Source organism: Oncorhynchus clarkii, chromosome 17 (genome assembly GCF_045791955.1).
Source record: "Oncorhynchus clarkii lewisi isolate Uvic-CL-2024 chromosome 17, UVic_Ocla_1.0, whole genome shotgun sequence".
In the NCBI taxonomy this organism is placed as follows: Eukaryota; Metazoa; Chordata; class Actinopteri; order Salmoniformes; family Salmonidae; genus Oncorhynchus; species Oncorhynchus clarkii.
Genome location: NC_092163.1, coordinates 73664369 through 73692026, shown reverse-complemented (window position 1 = coordinate 73692026; position 27658 = coordinate 73664369). Strand labels below are relative to the sequence as shown.

At 40.8% G+C, this 27658-nt stretch overlaps 1 protein-coding gene across 1 annotated transcript in view; it reads right to left on the bottom strand.

The window, feature by feature from the left end:
- LOC139371411 (SRSF protein kinase 1-like) overlaps positions 1-4010 on the bottom strand; it is a 64674-nt gene extending 60664 nt beyond the window's left edge. The window contains exons 1-2 of the mRNA XM_071111805.1: positions 3942-4010; positions 3078-3132 (exon numbers count right to left, since the gene is read on the bottom strand). Coding sequence (XP_070967906.1) covers positions 3078-3132; positions 3942-3954 — 68 coding nt within the window. The 5' untranslated portion in view covers positions 3955-4010. The remainder of the gene's footprint in view (positions 1-3077; positions 3133-3941) is intronic.
- Between the last annotated feature and the right edge of the window lie 23648 nt (positions 4011-27658).

Genomic DNA, 27658 nt, shown 5'->3' with positions numbered 1-27658 from the left:
CAAATTAAACGGCCTGCTACTAAGGCCCAGAAATGATGATATGCATATAACTGGTAGATTTGGATAGAAAACACTCTAAAGTTTCCAAAACTGTTAAAATAGTGTCTGTGAGTATAACAGAACTGATTTAGCAGGTGAAAACCCGAGAAAAATCCATTCAGGAAGTAGTTTTTTTTTTTTCTACTCAATGCCATTACAGTATCGGACTCCATTTGCACTTCCTATGCCTTCCACTAGATGTCAACAGTCTTTAGAAATCGTTTCAGGCTTGTATTCTTATAAATGAGGGAGTAAGACCAGTCTGAACGAGTGGACCCTCACCGTGTCGCAGAGCTTTTTCATGCGCATGTGCATTTCTTGTTTACCTTTTATATTGACAACGTTATTGTCCGGTTGAAATATTATAGATCATTTAGGCTAAAAAACATCCTGAGGGTTGAATATAAACATTGTTTGACATGTTTCTATGAACTTTACGGATACAATTTGGATTTTATGTCTGATTGTTTTGACTGCGTTTGAGCCTGTGGATTACTGAAGAAAAGGTTTTTGGATATAAAGAGACTTCATCGAACAAAAGGAACATTTATTGAGTAAATGAATGTCTTCTGATTGCCACCATATGAAGATCAAAGGGATTAATTTTCTCTATTTCTGAGTTTTGTAACGCTTTTGCTTGGCTGGTTACTGTTTGTAATAATTTGTCAACTGGGCTATGTATGTTCTGGGCCAGGTATGCTTTCGCCGAAAAGCATTTTATAAATATGACACTGTGGTTGGTTTAACAAGAAGTTAACCTTTAAACCTATGAAAATATGTTTTGTTTTCTGAATTTTTATAATGAGCATTTCTGTAATTGACTTTGGCGCTCTGCAATCTCACTGGCTGTTGGCCAGATGGGACGCTAGCGTCCCACGTACCCTACAGAGGTTAAACGTTATATTTTTTTACATGACACATACTGCACTTTTACTTCTCCAACACTGTGTTTTTGCATTATTTAAAAGAAATTTAACATGTTTCATTATTTATTTGAGACTAAATAGATGTTTATTTATGTATTATATTAAGTTAAAATAAAAGTGTTCATTCAGTAATCGTCAATATTACAAAACATATAAAAATCTGCCGATTAATAGATTTTGGTCCTCCAATAATCGGTATCGTTGTTGAAAAATCATGATCGGTCAACCTCTAGTAGCAACTCAAAAACATGGTACAAATATTGGGCAAAGTCAACAGCACAAAGGTCAAGAAAGTACAGACAATAATACATCATACAAATCAGCTACAACTGTCAGTAAAACTGTTCAAGACTGTTGGAAAAGCATTCCTCATGAAGCTGATTGAGAGAATAGCAAGAGCGTGCAAAGCTGTCATCAAGGCAAAGGGTGGCTACTTTGAAGAATCTCAAATATAACATATATTTTGATTTGTTGTTTTAACACTTTTTTGGTTACTACATGATTCCATATGTGCTATTTCATAATGTTGATGTCTTCACTACTATTCCATAATGTAGAAAATACTACAAATAAAGAAAAACCCTTGAATGAGTAGGTGTGTCCAAACTTTTGACTGGTACTGTATATTTATGAGAAAAGAGACATTTTGAGTTTCAGAAAAACAATGACTTCATTTAGTTGATGCATTTCCAAACCTGTTGGTGCACAATCCTAACAGGGTGAAAATTTGGAGCCTAAATTTACCAGAGCTCTGCAAGATTGAGCTAGCAAAATGGTGAACACTAACAAGATTTTAACCTCTATAAAGCATACTTTTACATTTGAATGATGTCTATAATTATACCTAACACTTGCTTGTGCCTAACTGGGTGGAAATTGCTGAGTGAGACATACAAACTAACATGAAACATAGATTAAACTGAGTGTTTATTTATTCAGCTTTGAAATTATTCCCTCCAAAGAAATGACACTTCCTGAATGTGTCGTCATTGTCGGAAGGGGTTGTTTTCTTACAGGAGAATTACAAACTAACAGGGTGGAAAGGGATATCAGGGAGACAGAAAATCTTCATAAAAATAAGAATAAATATAATACGTTTTGACAAGACAAGGGACATAAAATGAATAAAGATAATACATATTTTAGGCTTAAATTTCTCATGGAAGCTGATGAATACTACCCAGGGAAAAACACCAGACATCTGCTGAAATAAAGTGTTCATAAGGCATAAAATTCCCTTTCAAGAACCACATTTTACACTAAATAAGAAGAAATATGTCCTGGGGACGGAAAAGGCACCGCGTGGTAGGAATGACAACCACACAAAATCAGGATGAGGAACGCAATGCTTTTTTTAAAAAAAATTAACTAACACCAGGCAGCTACCAATTTTGCTCTGCCCGGAGTACCCCTGATGTACCCCCTCATGTGCATTTTACCAGTAGGCCTATGGTCTCATGTGTCTTCTCAATTACCCCATTTGGATAGGCTAAATACCCCCAGGGGTCCCCATTACACCTGGTTGGGAACCACTGTACTATATGACAAAAAGTATGTGGACACCTGCTTGTCGAACAACTCATTCACAAATCATGGACATTAATATGAAGTTGCTCCTGTGAAGATTGCATGGCTGTATGTTTGATTATATACAACTTTCAACAACGGTTGAGGCTGAAATAGCCAAATTTACTCATTTGAAGGGGAGGCCACATACTTTTACATATAAAAAGTATATATAGTCATCAATCAAACATATTTATAATTCCCATTTTACATCAGCAGATGTCAAAGTGCTATACAGAAATATAGTGTACATAAATGATTGCTTTATCTAATGTTCACCAGTTCCATGTCTGGACTGTCATGGCAGTGCATGACTGCCCGCGTGCTGCCCAGCTGACCTTACACTTTCAAATCAGTTATGCACAGCCTTTACAAAAAAAGATTAATGCTTTGAAACTGCAGTGGACTGTGGTATTTTGAACGCAGTAATTGGAGAATAACTGCAGTTATACTGCACTCTTGACTGCAATATTTTTTTTCGTAAGGGAGAGAAGCACTCGACAGTTCATATGGCTAACCAACAAAAGTTACTAGCTAGGTACTCACTTTTTGCCGGGTTTCTTAGTCTTTGTCCTTTTCTTCCTCGCCTGCAGTGCAAGAACTGTCACGGGGATAGATGACAAAATACCATTTAATTCAGGAGAACCCCCACTTTCATGAAAATATTAGTTAGCTAGCAGGCGGTGTATCGAGCTAGCTAGTTACATATAATATTGATCGCAGGCTATAACCAAAACACCAGTGAGACTTTTTGCATAGCGAAAACCAGGGATACAAAGTGGTTGCATAAATTACAAGTGTGGAGGTAACTAAAATAGCAGCACATATACTGATAACTATCGTTAGCGATAACGACAGTTGCTAAAAATGGACAGACTTAGCTAGCTACAAAATATAACTAGTTATAGTTAACAGATGGGTTTTGTTCATTCAATTACACAAACGAGTTTAATAATCTGTTTATAAACGTAAGAAATCAGGATGAAGCAAACTTAGATGGTCGACGTTGATTTGGACTCATGCTGAAAACACCGCCTGACGCCCAAACCGATATTTATTTCCAGAATGTAGTTATACAATCTGAGTATGGGTTATGTTAAAGCAGTGGTTAGTTTTAGATTTGCTAGTCTGTTTAAGCGTCAGCGGTGTCCTTAGCCCCCCCCCCACTCAAGCACTTTGCAAATTAGCAATGCTAGCTAGCTTTTACAGCTCATTTTAGTTAGCATGTGGTGGCTAGCCAGCTACAACGCGTGGTTCGCTATTGTTCAGTTTAGCAAAAAATGCTCGGTCTTGACAACACCTTTAATAACAGTCATATGTCCAAAATCAACAGTCTCAGTATGTTGGCGTATTACTGTGCGAATTCACTGAAACTATTCATTTAGCATCCCTATTCTTTGGGCAGGTTACCTTTCCTTTCCATGCTGTAAGCGAGGCGGCTGGAGTTCAGCAGTTGGTTTTTAGTGTAGCAGTCTGCGCATGCGCACTTTCACAAGGAAAAGTTCTACTAACTTTCTCTATTGACCACGCCCACCTATTGTCCTTGCCCCTTGGTAGACCTCTAAAACAAAATAATAATTTATGTCAAATATATCCTATTAGAAAATAAATGTGTTTAGATATCCTATTGCTTTATGATTATATCGAATCTTATTACCTGAATAAACCGTAGTATTGGTTCACTTGCCCCAAAAATCGATAATCATTAATCAACCAGATGTGGCCTACTGTAGGCCAAGTCTAGGTCTACTTTATTTGTAACCGAAGTTTGTCATGCATTTGATCTATTCTGTACATTTTCCACACGTCTTCGTGGCATGCAGGTTGGATGATGCACTGTCAAGTGCCAACCTGACCAACACCAGTCTAGTAGCTGCACCTAGTGGTACCAGTATGCACACACACAGATCAGTACATTTAAGTATAGATTCTTAAATGGCTCGTTTCCCCTGTTCATCTGAGGTAAAAGTGTTACTTTCCTACTATATATGTCAGGGGAGGGGGAACATGTCGTTGTCGCTAACAATGACCAGGAACTGCCATTTGGGGAATCGTAAGTGACTTGCTTCAGCTAGTTTCATCTTGATAACAGTAGTGAGGGTAAGTTAGTACGGTCAGGTACGGCATCCCGTCAAAATCAATCCTGGGGATACGCCGTACTGGTAAAACGTGAGCCTATTACAATCAATGCAACATTACTAATAAACTATAGGCTATTATACCATTATTTATGTCAACCGCATGAAACATTTACGAATTGACTGGAAACCGCCACCGTGCTTCTACACCTGCATTGCTTGCTGTTTGGGGTTTTAGGCTGAGTTTCTGTACAGCACTTTGTGACATCGGCTGATGTAAAAAGATGTTGATTGATGTGAAATCTATAGATTAAGGCCTAATACATTTATTTACATTGACTGGTTTTCTTATATGAACTGTAACTCAGTAAAACCTTTGAAATTGGTGCATGTTGCATTTTTTTTGTTCAGTATAGATGATTGTTGAGTTGCGACTGTCAGTGAAAAGCAGAGACCCAGCCAGGCATTCCGCAATATTTAAAAATACTACCGTGGGAAAACTGTTTGGAAAGCAAATGGCTATTGCTGTAAAGAGGTGACAATGAAAAGACTCCAATCTGTCTTTTAGTTATCAAAATTCTCAACTGAATTGATCAAACAGTGGCCTATCTTATTGGCGCCAGCGGAGAACATCGGCCATATCCCCAGTGAGTGTGCATATTCACTGTCTTTGTCATTGTTTCAGTGTTTGTTTTTGAACAATAATTTCCTCCTCCAGGTTTCGATGGACGTCATATTGTATTTGTGTCTCCCCTTTTCACAGGCCGATTAGATGGATCAGACCTTGTTTTTATTGATCTGTTTGTCAGTGTCAGCAGAGTAGGCTACCCTGTCATTTTTGTAGTATAAAAAAAATGTGAGCGCGCACTTGAATGTCCTGTACTGGTAAGAAATTACATCTATATCTACATCCCTGCTTGATACCATGTCTTGTTCTGAGGTGTTTTGACTGATTTTATGTCACTGCTAATATGGAAAAATTCGCAAACTAGCTAACCAAGAACTAACGATTTATTTGAGAGACAAGTTCTCATTGTGCACGTTTACTTATGTTTTCAATAAACATTGGAGACAAAATATAGTTGACATGTTGTCAACAATCTGTTTTCCCCCATAGTTGCATGCGTGTTTTTGTTGTTGTTGCTAAATAACCAACCCATCGCCTCATAGTCCGCACCAAGATAACACAGTAAACATAAATCCGGGACACTCAAATTAGTGGTGCTCGACTCCAGAATTTTTGGAGTTGACTGTGGTTGGAGTGGAAAGAAGTTGACTCTTGCTCGACTCTCAAAACATGCTGAAATGGATGTCTGAGTGTGCCCCTGGCTATCCATCAACAAAAATAAATAAAAAACAAGAAAATTGTGCCATCTGGTTTGCTTAATATAAGGAATTGAAATGTAAACTTTGAGTTTTGATACTTACAGTGGCTTCGGAAAGAATTCAGACCCCTTGACTCTTTCCACATTTTATTACGTTTCAGCCTTATTCTAAAATGGATTTAAAAAATAATAATTCTCAGCAATCGACACACAATACCCTTTAATGACAAAGCAAAAACAGGTTTTAAGAAATGTTTGCCAATGTATTAAAATTTTAAAACAGAAAACCCTTATTTACATAATTATTCAAACCCTTTGCTATCAGACTCGAAATTGAGCTCAGGTGCATCCTGTTTTGATTGATCAGCTTTGAGATGTTCCAACAACTTGAATGGAGTCCACCTGTGGTAAATTCAATTGAACGGACATTATTTGGAAAGGCACACACCTGTCTATATGAGGTCCCTCAGTTGACAGTGCATGTCAGAGCAAAAACCAAGCCATGAGGTCGAAGGAATTGTCTGTAGAGCGCCGAGACAGGATTCTATCATGGCACAAATCTGGAGAAGGAGGAGGAAACCTGGCACCATCTCTAAGGTGAAACGTGGTGGCTGCATCATGCTGTGGGGATGGATGGTTTTCAGCAGCAGGGACTGGGAGACTAGTCAGGATCTAGGCGAAGATTAATGGAGCAAAGTTCAGAGAGATCTTTGATGAAAACCACGAGCTCAGACTAGGGCAAAGGTTCACCTTTCAACAGGACAACAACCCTAAGCACACAACCAAGATAATGCAGGAGTGGCTTCGGGACAAGTCTCTGAATGTCCTTGAGTGGACCAGCCAGAGCCTGGACTTGAACCCAATCAAACATCTCTGGAGAGACCTGAAAATAGCTGTGCAGCAACGCTCCCCCATCCAATCTGACCGAGCTTGAGAGGATCTGCAGAGAAAAATGGGAGAAACTCCCCAAATACAGTTGTGTCAAGCTTGAAGCGTCATACCCAAGAAGACTCAAGGCTGTAATTGCTGCCGAAGGTGCTTCAACAAACTACTGAATAAAGGGTCTGAATACTTATGTAAATGTGAAATGTCAAAAAAATGTTTTTGCTTTGCCATTATGGGGTATTGTGTGTAGATGTGGGAAAAAAATGTGTAATCAATTTTAGAAGAAGGCTTTAACGTAACAAAAAGTGGAAAAAGTCAATAGGTCTGAATACTTTCCGAATGCACTGAAGTATATATTAGCAATTACATTTACTTTTGATACAGTACCAGTCAAAAGTTTGGACACACCTACTCATTCAAGGGTTTTTCTTTATTTTTACAATTAAAGACATCAAAACTATGAAATAACAAATATGGAATCATGTGGTAACCAAAAAAGTGTTAAACAAATCGGAATATATTTTAGATGGTAGATTCTTCAAAGTAGTCATCCCTCTGCCTTGATGACAGCTTTGCACACTCTTGGCATTCTCTCAACCAGCTTCACCTGGAATGCTTTTCCAACAGTCTTGAAGGAGTTCCCACATATGCTGTGCACTTGTTGGCTGCTTTTCCTTCACTCTGCAGTCCAACTCATCCCAACCATCTGAATTGGGTTGAGGTTGGGTGATTGTGGAGGCCAGATCATCGGATGCAGCACTCCATCACTCTCAATCTTGGTCAAATAGCCCGTACACAGCCTGGAGGCGTGTTGGGTCATTGTCCAGTTGAAAAACAAATGATAGTCCCACTAAGCGCAAACCAGATGGGATGGCGTATCGCTGCAGAATGCTGTGGTAGCCATGCTGGTTAAGTGTGCCTTGAAATCGAAATAAATCACAGACAGTGTCACCAGCAAAGCACTCCCACTACATCACACCTCCTCCTCCGTACTTTACAGTGGGAATCACACATGCAGGGATCATCTGTTTACCTACTCTGCGTCTCACAAAGACATGGTGGTTGGAACCAAATTTGGACTCATCAGACCAAAGGACATATTTCCACCGGTCTAATGTCCATTGCTTGTGTTTCAATTCGACCAAGAAAGCCTGATTCAAGCAGTCTCCTCTGAACAGGTGATGTTGAGATGTGTCTGTTACTTGAACTCTGTGAAGCATTTATCTGGGCTGCAATCTGAGGTGTAGTTAACTCTAATGGACTTATCCTCTGCAGCAGAGGTAACTTTGGGTCTTCCTTTCCTGTGGCGGTCCTCATGAGAGCCAGTTTCATCATAGCGCTCAATGGTTTTTGCAGCTGCACTTGAAGATTGACTGACCTTCATGTCTTAAAGTAATGATGGACTGTCATTTCTCTGGTCTTCGGTCGGTTGCGTGTAGAATAGCTCAGCCTACTCATTGATCGCCCCTACTTTAGTGAACTTGGCGAAACTTTGCAAGCCTTCTCTACAGCAGCTACCACAACCTCTTTTCTGTGACATCCAATCCATTTCTGCAGTTTAATTGACAACCATGGCTATGAATGCTAACCCACCTTACTGAACCCACATATTCTCTTCACTGCTTCTGCATAAACACTTTTTGTACTACTGTAACCCTGGCAACCTCAACCTGCCTTTCTCTCACCGAACACCTCTGATCTCTAAACCAATGGACACAAGTATAACAAGTATTTTCAGAACAAAAGTTCTCACAAGATAACTTACACTTTCTAAATTGACCTTATCGGAAAATACTTTACATCAAAACTCAGCGGGACAGAAAAGGTATTCTCCAAACGCAGGCATCACAGACGTCAGGAATTTTACATTTCAACTGATATTGCTCAACACTTAATTATCACTCCATTCAATGGTGCCCTGCTCCGGTGAGCAAAACACGTCACATTTCTTGTCCCTAATCGCGTGGTCCGGTCCCTCTGGACTGAAGAAACACAATAAATCAGCGCTAATCCACTCCCAGTTACTCTCACCAACTCAACAGTACCCAACCTCATCTCCATACAATCAGACACCACATATGGGTCAGCCAAAATGCAAGGATCCAAGCGCTTCCCCCTACACACAGCTCCTTCTCCGCGGTCATCACTGCACCTGCCACAACAATTACTTCTCCCTCACTCTCCTCACATTCCCTTTGCTTCTCTATCTCTTCCAAAAGGTCTGTGTGCTCTTCCATTCCGTATTCCATCAAAACATATTCCAATTTTCTCTTTATTCGCCATCTTCTCCTTCATCAGAACTTCCAGAAGGCTTGTGCAATCCCCACTCCAAAATTATTCAGAATATGTTCTACTTTCTCCCTTTTTTGTCTTTTTTTCGCCATCTTCCAAAACCTCCATCCCCTTGTTCCCAAAAAACGAAATACTTGTGAACCTCTAAATACAAATCTAAACCCGATAGCTAGCTATATGGCACGTGTCAAAATCATTTCCACCCTCATAGTCTACCCGTAAGAAAATGATTGCAGGCAGAGTGCAGTGTAACTACAGTACGTTTTTTTTACTGCAGTAATTTTGCAGTGTAACTACAGTTACAGTGCAGTATAACTGCAGTGCACTATGTACCATATTTTTTTAATTTTACCTTTATTTAGCTAGGCAAGTCAGGTAAGAACAAATTCTTATTTTCAATGATGGCCTAGGGACTGCCTTGTTCAGGGGCAGAACAAAAGAGTTGTACCTTGTCAGCTCAGGGATTTGATCTAGCAAACTTTCGGTTACTAGTCCAATGCCCTAACCGCCAGGCTATTCTGCACATCTACCATTCCAGTGTTTAATTGCTATATTGTAATTACTTCGCTACCATGGCATTATTATTGCCTTATGAGGCATCCTACCTCATTTGCACATACTTTATATAGACTTTTTCTGCTGTATTATTGACTGTTTGTTTATTCCATGTGTAACTCTGTGTTGTTGTATGTGTCAAACTGCTTTGCTTTATCTTGACCAGGTCGCAGTTGCAAATGAGAACTTGCTCTCAACTAGCTAACCTGGTTAAATAAAGGTAAAATAAAATAAATAAATAAATGGTGACCAGTAAGCTGAGATAAGGTGGGGCTTTACCTGGCAGAGACTTGTAGATGACCTGGAGCCAGTGGGTTTGGCGACGAGTATGAAGCGAGGGCCAACCAACGAGAGCGTTGGTGGGTAGTATATGGGGCTTTGGTGACAAAACGGATGGCACTGTGAAAGACTGCATCCAATTTGTTGAGTAGAGTGTTGGAGGCTATTTTGTAAATGACATCGCTGAAGTCGAGGATCGGTAGGATGGTCAGTTTTACGAGTGTATGTTTGGCAGCATGGGTGAAGGATGCTTTGTTGCGAAATAGGAAGCCGATTCTAGATTTAATTTTGGATTGGAGATACTTAATGTGAGTCTGGAAGGAGAGTTTACAGTCTAACCAGACACCCAGGTATTTGTAGTTGTCCACATATTCTAAATCAGAACCGTCCAGTGTAGTGATGCTGGACTGGCGGGAAGGTGCGGGCAGCGATCGGTTGAAGAGCATGCATTTAGTTTTACTTGCATTTAAGAGCAGTTGGAGCCCACGGAAGGAGAGTTGAATGGCATTGAAGCTCGTCTGGAGGGTTGTTAACACAGTGTACAACGAAGGACCAGAGGTTTACAGAATGGTGTCGTCTGCGTAAAGGTGGATCAGAGATCTGCCAGAGCTCCGGACAACAGGCCCTCCGATTTGACACACTGAACTCTATCAGGGAAGTAGTTTGTGAACCAGGCGAGTCAATCATTTGAGAAACCAAGGCTGTTGAGTCTGCCGATAAGAATGTGGTGATTGACAGAGTCAAACGCCTTGGCCAGGTCGATGAATACGGCTGCACAGTAATGTCTCTCATTGATGGCGGTTATGATATTGTTTAGGACCTTGAGCATGGCTGAGGTGCACCCGTGACCAGCTCTGAAACCAGATTGCATAGGGGAGAAGGTACGATGGGATAAGAAATGATCGGTAGTCTGTTTGTTAACTTAGCTTTCAAAGACCTTAGAAAGGCAGGGTAGGATAGATATAGGTCTGTAGCAGTTTGGGTCTAGAGTGTCTCCCCCTTCGAAGAGGGGGATGACCGCGGCAGCTTTCCAATCTTTGGGAATCTCAGACAGAGAGAGGTTGAACAGACAGGCTAGTGATATGGGTTGCAACAATTTCGGCAGTTCATTTTAGATAGAGGGTCCAGTTTGTCTAGCCCAGCTGATTAGTAGGGGTCCAGATTTTGCAGCTCTTTCAGAACATCAGCTATCTGGATTTGGGTGAAGGAGAAATGGGGAGGCTTGGGCGAGTTGCTGTGGGGAGTGGAGGGCTGTTGATCGGGGTAGGGGTAGCCAGGTGGAAAGCATGGCCAGCCGTTGAAAAATGCTTATTGAAATTCTCAATTATACTGGATTTATCGATGGTGACAGTGTTTCCTAGCCTCAGTGCAGTTGGCAGCTGGGAGGAGGTGCTCTTATTCTCCATGGACTTTACAGTGTCCCAGAACCTTTTTGAGTTTGTGCTACAGGATGCAAATTTCTGCTTGAAAAAGCTAGCCTTAGCTTTCCTAACTGCCTGTGTATATTTGTTCCTAACTTCCCTGAAAAGTTGCATATCACAGGGGCTGTTCGATGCTAATGCAGAACACCACAGGATGTTTTTGTGCTAATCAAGGACAGTCAGATCTGGAGAGAACCAAAGGCTATATCTGTTCCTGGTTCTAAATTTTTCGAATGGGGCATGCTTATTTAAGATGGTGAGGAAGGCACTTTTAAAGAGTACCCAGGCATTCTCTACTGACGGGATGAGGTCGATATCCTTCCAGGATACCCGGGCCAGGTCGATTAGAAAGGCCTGCTCGCTGAATGGCTTTAGGGAGCGTTTGACAGTGATGAGGGGTGGTCGTTTGACTGCAGACCCATTACGGATGCAGGCAATGAGGCAGTGATCGCTGAGATCTTGGTTGAAAACAGCAGAGGTGTTTTCTCCTTAATCGCCATCTTCTCCTTCACCAGATCTTCCAGAAGGCTTGTGCAATCCCCACTCCAAATTTATTCAGAATATGTTCTACTTTCTCCCTTTTCTCCTTTTTCTCCATCTTACAAAACCTCCATCCCCTTGTTCCCAAAAAACGAAATACTTGTGAATCTCTACATATAAAAGCATACATTAAATCTTTAACATTATAACTTGAAAATAAAATGCATATTCATCATTTCAATAAGGAAAGAGCAATACCAATATTAATGGCCATTAGGCTCAGACAACAACCACTTCAAGACTCTATGGTCTGATTGCTCATCATAAAGACACCATGATAATTAATAGAGTCCAAGTATTTGTGTGTGTCTGGGGGGGGTGGGGGGGTCAGTGACTTGAGGGGGAGGCAGAACCCGTGGAGGCAGCCACAGGCAAGTAGCAGGAAGAGGGAGGCCATGTGGGATTGGGCCAGGCACATCCTGGTGTCAGGCCAGGGTGTCCTCAGTCACTGTCCAAGAGCCTCAGGCTGAATGGGAGACAGAGAAAAGATGAGGGTTAGTGACAGCATGGCTAAGATCATAGTACACCACATGTACTGGAGGTAAAGAATAATCAATAGTGTTGCTGTGGACACTGGATAATCTGACTAACACACACACACACACACACCTGTTTGACCTCGCTGTAATACAGTAGGCCTGCTTATGTTACTTTTCTGAGTCAATTCAGCTAGCATTCAAAGTCCTGTGTTTGTGTTAACCATGGCAACCAGCATTGTTAATAAAGAGGTGTACAGAAAGATAATCAGCCTCTGTGTCTGGATTCTTTCCTCTGAATGTATATTTCTTGTCAGCCAGGTCCATCTTTTAAAAAAAACACAATTTCATTCAATCTGAGTAAAATAAGGAGCCTATTGCTTCAGTCCTTCAGTTGTATTTATTTTTTACTTTCACTTGTTGTTTCCTGGTAAATAACTAGCAACCATGGATAACCACAAGGATAATAAGGTGAGGAAACAGTCCATGTCAGCCAGCCCCATCTTTTTAGAGAAACACAATTTATTTCAATCTCTAGTTAGGTAAAATAAATTGTTTTGTTCCAGAAGAATGCGGTAAACAGCGCCACACTCAGGCAGAAAACGGAATGTTCTATTCTCGGCTACGTTCATCTTATCAAAGAAAACACAATTTAATTATATTTCTGTTTGAGCAAAATAAGTTGTTTTATTGTGATCACAAGAAAATCCTAACAGTTCAGGCAAAGAGCATCACAGTCAAGCAGACAAATCAGAATGTTCTATCATAAAGTGAGAACAATTCCTTTTCCCTGGCTACTTAGAAGTACTACAACTGTAAATTAATAGACAACATTCACTGCTATAAACCTGTCTCCAATATAAACGCATGTCACCAAACAATTGATTATGAAGGTCTACAGTAGCCTCAACAGAACTCTGTAGGGTAGCACCATGGTGTAGCCTGAGGACAGCTAGCTCCTCCTCTGCATACATTGACTTCAATACAAAACCTAGGAGGCTGATGGTTCTCTCCCCCTTCCATAGACTTACACAGTAATTATGACAACTTTTGAAAGATGTCCTGCAACATATCAGAGCTCTTACAGCATGAACTGACATGTTGTACACCCAATCAAACGATCAGAGAATGAAGCATAAGCTTCAGCTAGCTAGCACTGCAGTGCATAAAATGTTGTAAGTAGTTGACTCACAGAGAGAGAAAGACTATAGTTGAACAGTTTTGAAAAAAATAATTTCTTCCATAATGAAGGAGAAGCAAGAGAGCTAGTTATTTTTCAGTTTCACGTATTTAGCTAGCAAACACAACTAGCTAGTTTAGCCTACTCAAACACCCTGCTCAAATGGAGGGGTGCTATGTTAGCTAGCTGGCTATAACAGAGGGATGCTATGTTAGCTAGCTGGCTATGACTTTCCAACACAACACTGGAACTCTTCCAAGTCAAGGTAAGCTTTTGGTTTTACTAATTTATTGCCACTGGGGCCCGCCGGTGTAAGTGCGAAACTGCTTACTGACTGTACACTCAAGTTACTGCATGATTGTAGTGGGTTTACTTACGTGTTAGTTCTATTAGCTATGCTGCATATGAAGTTACTTTAGCTAATATGGTGACAACGAGGTAGGCTGTGTGTAGTGGTTATGATATGGCTTGCCTGGTCACATAAAGCTGATGTGTTGTGCATTGAAGTCCAAAAAAGAAGTGAAACGGTGAGGCGTGAGAGCCCATAGATGTGAGAAGGAATACTACGTGGCTGCTATGAAAGTGAACTGTGTTTACGCATGATCAGGGGTGTATTCATTCCAGCAAATCTGTTGCAAAACATTTCTTAAACGGAAGCAAATGGAAAGAAACAGGAAAAAACAACATACCTGAATTTGTCCAATAGAAACTCTTGTTTGCTGTTGGACTACTGATTACACCCTAGACCAGCTAGATGCAGGCAACAGTGTGCAAGGCAGTATTTAATGTGTCACTGTCTGTCCATGTGTCACTGTTTGTTGCCTCAAATGTTTCTCTTAACCCGTGTGCACCTACGTTGTAAATTTTAGTTCATAAGCTAGGTTGTAGCAACCTCATGATGGGTGAAAAGAAGGGGTAGGGTTGTGGGGAATCAAATGACCATGAATATAATAAGAAACCTTAGTGCTGGCTTAAGGCTGGTAGCAACCAGTATAGAATGTCCGGGTCAGAACAAGGATGAGACAGATGTCCGGGTTAAGGGGAGTTTATTAATGGAACATTTCCACACTCACACACACACATCAAACACTCATCTGACCACTCATGGTTCAGAACTGAGAATCACGTCCAGTGATAACTTAACTATGTGCTTGTTTAGATGCATACACAATTAAATATCAGACATACAGGGATTCAGTCCATAGGAGGAAAAGTTCAGTTGGGGGGAAAACTGTGGAAGAGCTCATCAGGACGGGGAAAGCACATTTCTGACCACACAGCGTGCTGGGGTCATAGACTAACTGAAACTGAAGTCCTGGGATTAAAGGCCACTGATGGGCTGAAGGAGATGTGGTGATAAGTATTTGGCATGACCTTGACCAATAAGACACTAACAAAAGTGGGGGTCCTCTGAATGGGAGACTAAGCTGCCCAACTAGAACTAACCAGAAAGGATGGCTAGAATCAGCTGACTGAGGCTGGCCATTTTAACAATGGGTAGAGGGAACATTTTAGTATCATGTAGTAGCCTAAACCTATCGATGTTACAATGAACTGGGTGAATGGAATATAAATGACAGTCATCCAATATGCTGTAATAGAAATAAGGCCATGCTCATGAAAGCAATCATTGTCCTCCCTCATCTTAAACAGCACCGACCGCCAAACACATCATATGGAAGTATTCCCTTTGTAAAATTATAGTATTTATTATAAGCATTAGTAGTATATTTTTCTTCTACTGTACGGTGCATTCGGAAAGTATTCAGACCCCTTGACTTTTTCCACATTATGTTACAGCCGTATTCTAAAATTGATTCCATAGTTTTTTTCCCCCCTCATCAATCTCCACACAATACCCCACGATGACAAAGCAAAAACAGATTTTGTGAAATATTTGCACATTTATGAAAATTTAAAAAACGGAAATATAACTTTTACTTAAAAGTATTCAGACCCTTTACTCAGTACTTTGTTGAAGCACCTTTGGCAGCAATTTACAGCCTCGAGCCTTCTTGGGTATGTCGCTACAAGCTTGGCACACCTGTATTTGGGGAATTTCTCACATTCTTCTCTGCAGATCCTCTCAAGCTCTGACAGGTTAGATGAGGAGCATTGCTGCACAGCCATTTTCTGGTCTCTTGAGAGATGTTTGATTGGGTTCATGTCCGGGATCTGGCTGGGCCACTCAAGGACATTCAGAGATTTGTCCCGAAGCCACTCCTATGTTGTCTTGGCTGTGTGCTTAGGGTCGTTGTCCTGTTGGAAGGTGAACCTTCACCCCAGTCTGAGGTCCTGAGCACTCTGGAGCAGGTTTTCATCAAGGATCTCTGAACTTTGCTCCGTTCATCTTTCCCTCGATCCTGACTAGTCTCTCTGTCCCTGCCGCTGAAAAACATCTCCATAGCATGATGCTGCCACCACCATTCTTCACCGTAGGAATGGTGCCAGGTTTCCTCCAGACGTGACGCTTGGCATTCAGGCAAAAGAGTTCAATCTTGGTTTCATCAGACCAGAGAATCTTGTTTCTCATGGTCTGAGAGTCCTTTAGGTGCCTTTTGGCAAACTCCAAGCTGGCTGTCATGTGCCTTTTACTGAGGAGTGGCTTCCATCTGGTCACTCCACCATAAAGGCCTGATTGGTGGAGGGCTGCAGAGAAGGCTGTCCTTCTGGAAGGTTCTCCCTTCTCCACAGATGAACTCTGATGCTCTGTCAGAGTGGCCATAGTGTTCTTGGTCACCTCCCTGACCAAGGCCCTTCTCCCCCGATTGCTCAGTTTGGCCGGGCGGCCAGCTCTAGGAAGAGTCTTGGTGGTTCCAAACTTCAACCATTTAACCATTTGCGTCAGAATTGTTTTGATACTCTTCCCCAGATCTGTGCCTCGACACAATCCTGTATTGGAGCTCTACGGACATTTCCTTCGACCTCATTGCTTGGTTTTTGCTCTGACATGCACTGTCAACTGTAGGACCTCATATAGACAGGTGTGTGCCTTTCCAAATCATATCCAATCAATTGAATTTACCACAGTTGGACTCCATTCAAGTTGTAGAAACATCTCAAGGATGAACAATGAAAACATTGTGGAGCAGCTGAGATCAATTTTGAGACTCATAGCAAAGGGTCTATAAATGTTATAAATTTGAAAACATTTTGAAAAAACTGTTTTTGCTTTGTGATTATTGCAAACATTTCAGAAAAATCTTGTTTTTTAAATTTGTCATTATGGGGTATTGTGTGTAGATTGATGAGGAAATTTAATTTAATTTAATCCATTTTAGAATAAGGCTGTGTAACAAAATGTGGAAAAAGACAAGGGGTCTGAATACTTTGCGAATGCACTGTATATACTGTATACCATACATCGCCATAACGTTTCCTGCCTACTGCTGTGTAAAATCACCTCAGACTTCAAAACTTTGTCTTTGAATACAAGCCATGTCTACTTATTTGCTATATTGACAGACTAATCTACTGTTTAAATTGAAACATGTTTAAATGCCAACAAAGTGTAAATGATTCACTAACTCCCTGCATCATTTGTTTTAGCAGTAAGTCTTAATGAAGCTAGTTTATCCAAATATATTTAATGAATATCACAATGATTTGATCAAGACATTAAAGTCAACACTTAATTGGTTTCTGATGCAGCTGGAATCATTTAGTCACTTGACAGTACACTTGTAAAAAATAGGATATAAAACACCATTATTTACATATGTACAACAGCTAGCAATATCAATAACACAATGCAGTTGTGAGCATACTAGGCATTCTGTAGTGTACTAAAACATCAGTCTAACTGAATATGGATGTTGTGTTGGTTGAATGTTCCAGGCAGTTTCCAGAATGTTCTTCAGATGGTGAACCTCTTCTTTTGTTGGGTGATAGCTGCTGGTTTAGCAGGCTTTGGCGCTGTGGCGATATTCAAAGGGATGTTGGATTTGAGGGCTGTTCCTTGTAGACAACCGTCTGGTCGTTTCTGCACTCCACAGCCAGGTGGACAAGTTTCTCTATACATTCTTCAGAACCCCCCAAAAATGTTTTTTGTGCTGAAATTCTCTTAAATTAAGACTGATCATGAGGATGTGTTGTGTAACCACACGATAAACTATGTTCATCTGTAAACACAAAAGGGTATAGTAGACTGGTATGTGTTTTGTTACACTCAGAGTCAATAATGGGGCATTGTAATGGGCTGTCAGGAAACTGGGCGTCACTACTTCACAGGAGAGACATTTGAACGTGAAATGACTTATGGAACATGTGAACTTTCACGTGCCTTAATAACAAACTTGTATGCCATCTGTAAATACGAATACAAATGTTAAATTACGAACCTAGTTGGTTTAGCAATGGGAAAAAGTCAGGAACCTTCCCGCTAGCCATGATTGGCTGAGATAATTGATGGGCTGGACATGCCGAGAGATGAGTTTGGATTGGTCTGCCATGTAGCACACTTCTGTCTATAATATGACCTGGTTAGTATGTGTTGGTAATCCTTTATAATGCTGCTTTTTTGAAAGAGATCACGAAGAACTGCAAAAGTGTTGTTATGGCTCTACACTTTCTGGGGGACTGAGTTTTGAAATCCTTGGAAAGGCGGTGGAAGCAGAATATGACAGGTAAGGAGATGGAGAAAATTCAGGCGTTTGATTGCAAATGGAATCAGTTGTATAATACACGTGTCTCCGGATTACATCTTCAAACTAAGGGCAACCATGGCATCCATGACAGAGAGGGAAAAGCGTTCATCCATGTGAAGAGAGTCTAGTTAGCTTCATTTTCAGATATTATACGTTTCTAATTTTGTCAGAAAGTAATTTTTTTTGCAAGTTAAACCGTACTGTTAGCTAGCTATCTAACTTTACGTGTATTATCTGTGTAGTAATATTATTCATATCTCAGAGCCATTTGTATTGCTAGTTATAGCCTAGCTAGCTAACATTGAACCTAGTTGGTTAGCTTTAGCTACCTGTAGATTCATGCAGGGTGGTAACGTTATGAGTTGGGATTATGGTACATTGTTTAGCTACAAGACTCCACTATGCAAGTAACCATGTCAATGTACCGTATCCCACGCATGTGCATCTGTATCCCACGCATGTGACAAATACACTTTTCTTTATTTGATATAGTGTGTTTACCAGAGATGGTAATGTAAATAACAACATGACCTGTGCCAAAGTCAAATTAGGATATAACGTTAGGCCAACGAGACAGTGTCCAAGTTCTAAAATTCTCCGGTAGAATGCCCTGCTTTTATTTCGGCACACTCACAGTAAGTAACAGTAAGCTATTTTCTGTCATTAGCTCGCCGTTAACTTGTAAATAATGATCTTGTTGTGAGTTTATTTTCCTGTAATAACGAGTACAAATGAGCTAAAGTGAAGACGTTGTCAGCTATATGATATGGCCATTATTTGAACTGGCTAGCCAGCTAACTTAACGTTACCTTGCTAGCTAACAAGCTAGAAATGAACCAAAACATTGTTTTAGAAAGTTGCTTTATTTAGCCTGGTTTGCTAGATTGACACATACTAAATTCATTTTTAAACAGATGGGTTTATTGGTGCAGATGTCATGCAGCCTGTTGTTTTTGTGTTTATACTTTTTCGTAACGCCAACGATAAGTTTTATATCGGACGACAATAGAATGTTCATGATGTCACTGCGACAACTGTATACAGACATGTCGATCAGTGGCGATTTTAGCATGTAAATCTTGGTGAGGCACCAAAAAGAAAAATGTGGGATTCATGCCAGCAAAGCCACTACACAACACAACACTAAACAATACAATAATTACACTATAACGGTGCCCACAAACTGTTAGAGCCTACATAAAGCTATCCCAACAGCAGAGTCCCAACAGCAGTCCCAACACCTTACCACTGCTACAGTACACCTGGCTATCAGCGGAGCCTTGTCTGGCAGCAAAACAGTTCATTCAGTCTCATTTACTGCCTTTTAAAAAAACAGCTGCAATGGCTGACTTGCTTAAACAAATGTGGGATCTACTGACAGTTGAGAAGTACAAACTAAGGCATAAGTGGACAACAAATGAATAAGAGGCAATCCGTAATTAAAATTAAGACATTAATGAGCGAGCTAGGACGGACACAGTCAATATAACTATTTGTTCAGCACTTTTAAAATGTACAGCGACAGCATTCAGAACATGGGCCATTCTTACAGTGTTCTCCCTGTACACCAAGTCATAACCGTAGGATAAATAAAGGGGGCATATAAGCAGACAATTAAAGCTCTTAAAATATTTGATGATTACATTTCTCAAAAACAGGTTATAGGCTACATGTGCACCACCAAGTCAGAACAGTAGGCAAAATTAAGAAGTGAAAATAGACCAAATCATTAGGGTGAGGCACATGGGCTACTAACAGCTTACTACACAACATACACTGAGTATTACTTTCCTAGCTACAGTATACACTACCTGGCATATTACATAATTTATGCAGCAGCATAAAATACATTTTTGAACTCACCTTGTTGTGCTGTGCTCACTTGAACAGGAAGGTGATGCAGATGATTTTTGTGGGCAAATTTTGTCATCAAACTTTGACATCAAAGTCTGGCATTCTCTGGATTTATGGTGCTTTCAAGACAACTAGGGTCTCAAAGAAAAAAAGGTTGAATCATGATGGCATCATTGATCTTCAGGTCGTAGCTCTAGAAAGAGGTCAGAGTTCGCGATTTACATTTCAGACTTGAATGAAAGTTCAAAACATATTTTCCCAGTTGTTGCTCGTTTATCCCGATTTCCTATTTGTCGTGAACGCACTAAAGTCAGTGTGCCATTCAGAGTTAACAGTTGTTTTGTGCATGGCACAAATCATACTTCATTGACAGCATGGCCAATGTTGAATGTTTATCATTTTAAACTAGGAAAAGAGACCCTTAATCTTAAACTTGGTACCACACAGCCACTCCACTGAAGAGCAGGCAAATGATTGCTTTGCAATGATTGCAGTTAGCCACTGATTCCTTCCAGACCACTCATTGCGGAATAGTCGATTTCCAAATTGTTGTGTAATGTTTATGTCCAATGGCCGATGAGCACTGGTACGTTGTATCTATAATTTCTCTTCATAACAGGATTTAACAGGATTTGTCAGTAGATTGTTGACTTGATTCATGATGATGACTGCTAGCTAAGTATGATGTTGACATGATCATTCCAATCAAAGCTACAGTAGATCTAACGTGATTTGACGTCATTTTATCTCTGGCCAATGACCTTGAACCTTCTTGGATGGGCACTTCTAATGTAACTCTATGGCACCACCCAAAGGGGCTAGAATTTTCAAGCTTTACCCTTAGACCACCACCACAGAAAGCTGAAGCACCTGCATTTTGGAGCTGCCTTACTCAAGAAAACAAAAAAGAGACCATGTTTGTATGCAGATCCATTTTTTTATTATATCAAAAGAAATATATACATTGTTTGCCAACTGATATGATCTTCCCCACCTGCCCTGAATGACGTGTCACCACTGATGTCGGTAGTATAAACCAGCCTTTAGTCTTGAAATCTTTGGTTGTTTAGTACACTACCGTACTCACTGTTTATCACATGGCTTCACACGTGAATCCTTAAAGAGATGGGTGGGGCTAAGGCTTAAGAGGATGTGAACGATGCTGAATGGGTGTAGACAAAGAAGAGCTCTCTAGTAGGTGTGCCAAAACATCCACAGGCCATTTTCTCAAAAGTGGGGTAACAAGTTTAGAAACTTTTAAACCATTGTTCCTCAACTACAGTGTATGATATACCATTTTCTATCTCAGTCTCTACTTTTATCCAATGTACCCAATTTCAAATTTTGCTACACAGGACCCGAATCCAGACGGTGGGTCACAAATAAGCAAATAGGCCTGAAAAAGTCTGCCACAGATGTGAAAACTTTACAGTTGGCACTATGCGTTCAGGCAGGTAGCGTTCTCTTGGCATCCGCCAAACCCAGATTCGCCCGTCGAACTGCCAGATGTTGAAGCGTTATTCATCACTCCAGAGAACACGTTTCTTACTGCTCCAGAGTCCAATTGTTGGCGAGCTTTACACCACTCCAGCCAATGCTTGGCATTCGGCATGGTGAGCTTAGGCTTGTGTGTGGCTGCTCGGCCATGGAAACCAATTAAATGAAGCTCCCGATAAACAATTATTGTGCTGACGTTGCTTCCAGAGGCAGTTTGGAACTCGGTAGTGAGTGTGCCAACGCTACACGCTTCAGCACTCGGCCGTCCCGTTCTATAAGCTTGTGTGGCCTACCACTTCGTGGCTGAGCCGTTGTTGCACGTAGATGTTTCCACTTCACAAAAACAGCACTTAGAGTTAACCAGGGAAGCTCTAGCAGGGCAGAAATTTCACTAACTGACTTGTTGGAAAGGGGGCATCCTATGACGGTGCCACGTTGAAAGTCACTGAGCTCTTTAGTACAGGCCATTATACTGCCAATGGTTGTATGGCTGTGTGCTCAAATGTTATACACCTGTCAGGAATGAGTGGGGCTGAAATACCTCAACCACTAATTTGAAGGAGTGTCCATATACTTCTGACCATTTGGTGTGTTTAGTTTATATATATATATATATATATATATATATATATATATATATATATATATATATATAAACAAACTCAGCAAAAAAAAAGAAAGGTCATTAAGACACAGGGGCAATAAATTGCAATATCCGTACTGTGAGGCGCCTAAGACAGCGCTACAGGGAGACAGGACGGACAGCTGATCGTCCTCGCAGTGGCAGACCACGTGTAAAACATATGGAATCATGCAGTAACCAAAAAAGTGTTAAACAAATCAAAATATATTTTAGATTTGAGATTGTCAAAGTTGCCACCCTTTGCGTTGATGACAGCTTTGCACACTCTTGGCATTCTCTCAACCAACTTCATGAGGTAGTCACCTGGAATGCAATTAACAGGAGTGCCTTGTTAAAAGTTAATTTGTGCAATTTCTTTCCTTCTTAATGCGTTTGAGTCAATCAGTTGTGTTGTGACAAAGTAGTGGTGGTATACAGAAGATAGCTCTATTCGGTAAAAGACCAGGTCCATATTATGGCAAGAACAACTCAAATAAGCAAAGAGAAACGACAATCCATCATTACTTTAAGACATGAAGGTCAGTCAATCCAGAATATTTCAAGAACTTTGAAAGTTTCTTCAAGTGCAGTCACAAAAACCATCAAGGTGTCACACCTTGATCTGTTTCAACTGTCTTTGTGCTTGTCTCCACCCCCATCCAGGTGTCTCCCATCTTCCCCATTATCGACAGTGTATTTATACCTGTGTTCTCTGTTTGTCTGTTGCCAGTTTGTTTTGTCTGTCAAGCCTACCAGCGGTTTCCCCCTTACTCCAGTCTTTTTTTCTATAGTTCTTGTTTTCTAGCCTGCCTTTCTGTACCTAGTAACACCGCCCTGGATTATTGACCTCTGCCTGCCCTGACCCTGAGACTGCCTGCTGTTCTGTACCTTTTGACTCTGATCTGGATTACTGACCTCTGCCTGCCCTTGACCTGTCGTTTTTCCTGCCCCTGTTCTAGTAATACACTTTTGTTAATTCGACACTGTCTGCATCTGGGTCTTCCCTAAAACGTGATACAAGCGCTATGATGAAACTGGCTCTCATGAGGACCGACACAGGAAAGGAAGACCCAGAATTACCTATGCTGCAGAGGATAAGTTCATTAGCGTTACCAGCCTCAGAAATTGCAGCACAAACTTCACAGACTTCAAGTAACAGACACATCTCAACATCAACTGTTCAGAGGAGACTGCGTGAATCAGGCCTTCATGGTCGAATTGTTGCAAAGAACCACTACTAAAGGACACCAGTAAGAAGAAGAGACTTGCTTGGGCCAAGAAACATGAGCAATGGACATTGGACCGGTGGAAATCTGTCCTTTAGTCTGATGAGTCCAAATTTGAGATGTTTGGTTCCAACCGCTGTGTCTTTGTGAGACGAAGAGTAGGTGAACGGATGATCTCCGCATGTGTGGTTCCCACCGTGAAGCATGGAGGAGAAAGTGTGTGGGTGCTTTGCTGGTGACACTGTAAGTGATTCATTTAGAATTCAAGACATACTTAACCAGCATGGCTACCACAGCATTCTGCAGTGATACGCTGTCTGGTTTGCGCTTAGTGGTGCTCAGCATATGTGGGAACTCCTTCAAGAATGTTGGAAAAGCAGTACAGGTGAAGCTGGTTGAGAGAATGCCAATAGTGTGTAAAGCTGTCATCAAGGCAAAGGGTGTATACTTTTAAGAATCTCAAATATAAAATATATTTTGATGTGTTTAACTCTTTTTTTTGGTTACTACATGATTCCATATGTGTTATTTCATAGTTTTGTTGTTTCACTGTTCTACAACGTAGAAAATAGTCAAAATCAATTAAAACCCTTGAATGAGTAGGTGTGCCTAAACTTTTGACTGGTACTGTATATGTTTATATATAACTTATTTTATTGAATTAAAGTCAGCCATCCAGACCTTCCTAGGACCATGCAAATGTCCTTTGTCTAATAAACTAATAAACATTTGTCTCAATCTGGTGGTCGGCGGCATCATTACATCCACTTATATCACTTCACTGCAACGTTAGGTCAAAGGGGCGGGATTTTTTTAAATCCAGCTCGACTGCTTAATGGCACAGATATGGCAAAGCAATCGCTCAATAGCTTTCATAGCTCTACGATAAACAATGCGATCTATACACTTCCTTAAACCTAAAATAAATAAAGAAGTAATTTTGTGTGGAAGTCAAAGATTTCGGAGGAAGCAGACACATTGCATATGCTCAGAACGATAAAATCGAGCCCTTCACATAGCCCTTCTCCCCTTGTCTATTGAAGGGAAGCACACTGTTTAAATAGCCCAAATGTTCATTTAGACTTTCACAACAAAGGGGGTAAAAATAAATACTTATTTTCCACCATAATTTGCAACTAAATTCATTAAAAATCCTACAATGTGATTTTCTTTCTCATTTTGCCTGTCATAGTTGAAGTGTACCTATGATGAAAATTACAGGCCTCTCTCATCTTTTTAAGTGGGAGAACTTGCACAATTGGTGGCTGACTAAATACTTTTTTGCCCCACTGTATTGATGGACATATTATAAAGTAGGACAAGGCTTTTTCATTAACATGTATTTGATTCTATTGTTAGGTTCTAAATAGACGTTTATAAAAGCTTTAATTAACCAAGTTCATTCACCCACTGGGTCATACAGCTGCATAAGACAAAGACATGGTTTCATCAGTGGTAGTATATATACCCCAATTTGGGTGAAGCTTCCTCCTTCCCTCGAACATGACATCTTTATTGCTAAGCAGGAAGTTTATTGATGTGGACAATAAACTGTTCCTTCTCCCTTAATGTGACCTGACCTCCATTTCTCACTAAACCACATCTATCCACCTTTATCTTATCAGTGACTGCAACCATGTGATCATCTTTCCTTCACTCAGTACATTCCAAGCTTAATTGCCTCCACCATATACAGTGGGGCCTACAGATAACCATTAACTTCTGTTGTAGAAAGCAGACTATGCCACTCCTCATTTCCATAGGATACCAGATAATTAACAATATTTCAAGTTTAGGAGTCAGAACCCATCATATTTGTATATTTTTTATCATACTTTTGTGTAATAGGCCATCATTGTAAATAAGAATTTGGCCTTAACTGACTATCCCAGTTAAATAAAGGTTGAATAAATAAAATACTAGATCATATGGGTTGAAAAGTTTTTTTTCTTCTTCTCAGACATAAATAAACAATTCCAGGTGAAAGGCCTTCTAAGGGGGGGGACACTACTACATTAATTAAACATTGCTCTCTTACTAGATTGATGACTAAAAGTTCCTCGGTGTACTCATCACTGACACACTGAAATGGTCCACCCACACAGACAGTGTGGAGAAGAAGGCTCAACAGCGCCTCTTAAACCTCAGGAGGCTGAAGAAATTTAGCTTGGCACCTAAAGCGCTCACAAACTTTTACAGATGCACAATTGAGAGCATCCTATCGGGCTGTATCACCGCTTGGTATGGCAACTGCACCGCCCGCAACCACAGGGCTCTCCAGAAGGTGGTGTGGTCTACCTGCCCTCCAGGACAGCTACAGCACCCAATGTCACAGGAAGGCAAAAAAGATCAAGGGCAACAACCACACAAACTGTTGCCTGTTCACCCCGTTATCATCTAGAAGGCAAGGTCAGTACAGGTATATCAAAGCTGGGACAGAGAGACTGAAAAACAGCTTCTATCTCAAGGCCATCAGACTGTTAAACAGCATCACTAACCTTGAGAGGCTGATGCCTATATACATAGACTTGAAATCACTGGCCACTTTAATAAAAGGAACACTAGTCACTTTAATAATGTTTACATATCTCACATTACTCATCTCGTATGTATATATTGCATTCTATACCATTCTACTGTATCTTAGTCTATGCCGCTCTGACATTGCTCCTTCATATATTTATATATTCTTAATTACATTCCTTTACTTAGATTTGTGTGTATTGGGTATATGTTGTGAAATTCTTAGATATTACTTGTTAGATATTACTGCACTGTTGGAGCTAGAAACACAAGCATTTCGCTACACCCACAATAACATCTGCTAAACACGTGTATGTGACCAATAAAATTTGATTTGATTTAAAAGCCAGAGGTCCCTCCACTCTGACCTTCTCATCCAATGGGTTTTGAGAAGGAGGCGAGGATAGAGGATGCGAGGATATGCAAGACAGAGAGTGAATACAAAGGCTGTGTTTGAGAGGATCAAAACCGTAAGAGGCTGCAGTTGCACACTATAGCGTTTTTTGTCCGAAGGCAAAGAAGCCCGACATCCCTAGGGGTTCCTGCTGATTGTACGGAGATTGTGACAGCCGGTTAAATGGCGTCCCTTGAAAAGGCAATAACAAGATGTATGTCAGGAGAAGTGCAGTATTATCATAAGGAGAAGTATACTTGGAATGGAGGGAAAAAGAGAGGCAGCGGAGGTCTAAGAGAGAGAGGGAGGTAGAAGGTGAGCTTGAGTCGGTTAAAAATGGCAGAAAAAAGGGAGATGGTTTGTTAAAGAAGAACGGTAGAAAGTGTAAACAGAGTGAGCTGAAGACGAGGAGACATGGATGTGAATGAGGTCGAAGTATCGGAGGTGGTAGGTATGGTGAAGATCTCGGAGCCTGAGGCTTGCAGTGAGGGTCAGGATAAAGATGAGTCTGTGACAGTAGGAGTGAAGTTTTTGGAAAAAGTGGACCCTTGCCTTTTGGCTGATCCATTTGTGGTTTCAAGGTGGGTGAAAACAGAGTTGGGTGCTGTGGAATCGGTGAGGGTAACCAGAAAAGGTATTGTGATAATTGTTTGTTTCTGCTGGTCAGAGGGAGAAGGTGCTCCGCGTTAAACGAATGGGGGCAAGAAATGTGAATGGTTTTGCTCTCAAGAAAAGGGTGCCATTGAAAGGAGAGATTACTGGGGTAGCAGTAAATGTAGAAGTTGACCAACTGAAGGGGAAGATTCTCAGTGCTTGTGATGCTTGTCGTTTGGTGCAACGCAGACAGGGTGGTGTGAGTGGTGAAACAGAAGAGTCATTGTCTGTTCTTTTGAGTTTTGATGTTGAGTCTTTGCTCGACAAAGTGATGTTAGGATATATAAGTTATCCTGTAGAAGTTTTTATGCCGAATACATTACGTTGTTACAGGTGTCAAGCTTATGGGCATGTGGCAGCAGTGTGTAGGAGGGAGGTTCCTAGATGTTCCTATGTGGCAGCAGTATGTAGGAGGGAGGTTCCTAGGTGTTCCTATGTGGCAGCAGTATGTAGGAGGGAGGTTCCTAGGTGTTCCTATGTGGCAGCAGTATGTAGGAGGGAGGTTCCTAGGTGTTCCTATGTGACAGCAGTGTGTAGGAGGGAGGTTCCTAGGTGGGAGAAGTGTGTAGAAGGGCATGAGACAAAGGAATGTGTAGCATTGGGGAAAGTGTGAGAGTGGCAGGTTGACGTTTCCAGAGTTAGATTAGTACAGAAGTTGTCATATGCTGAGGCAGTGAAGA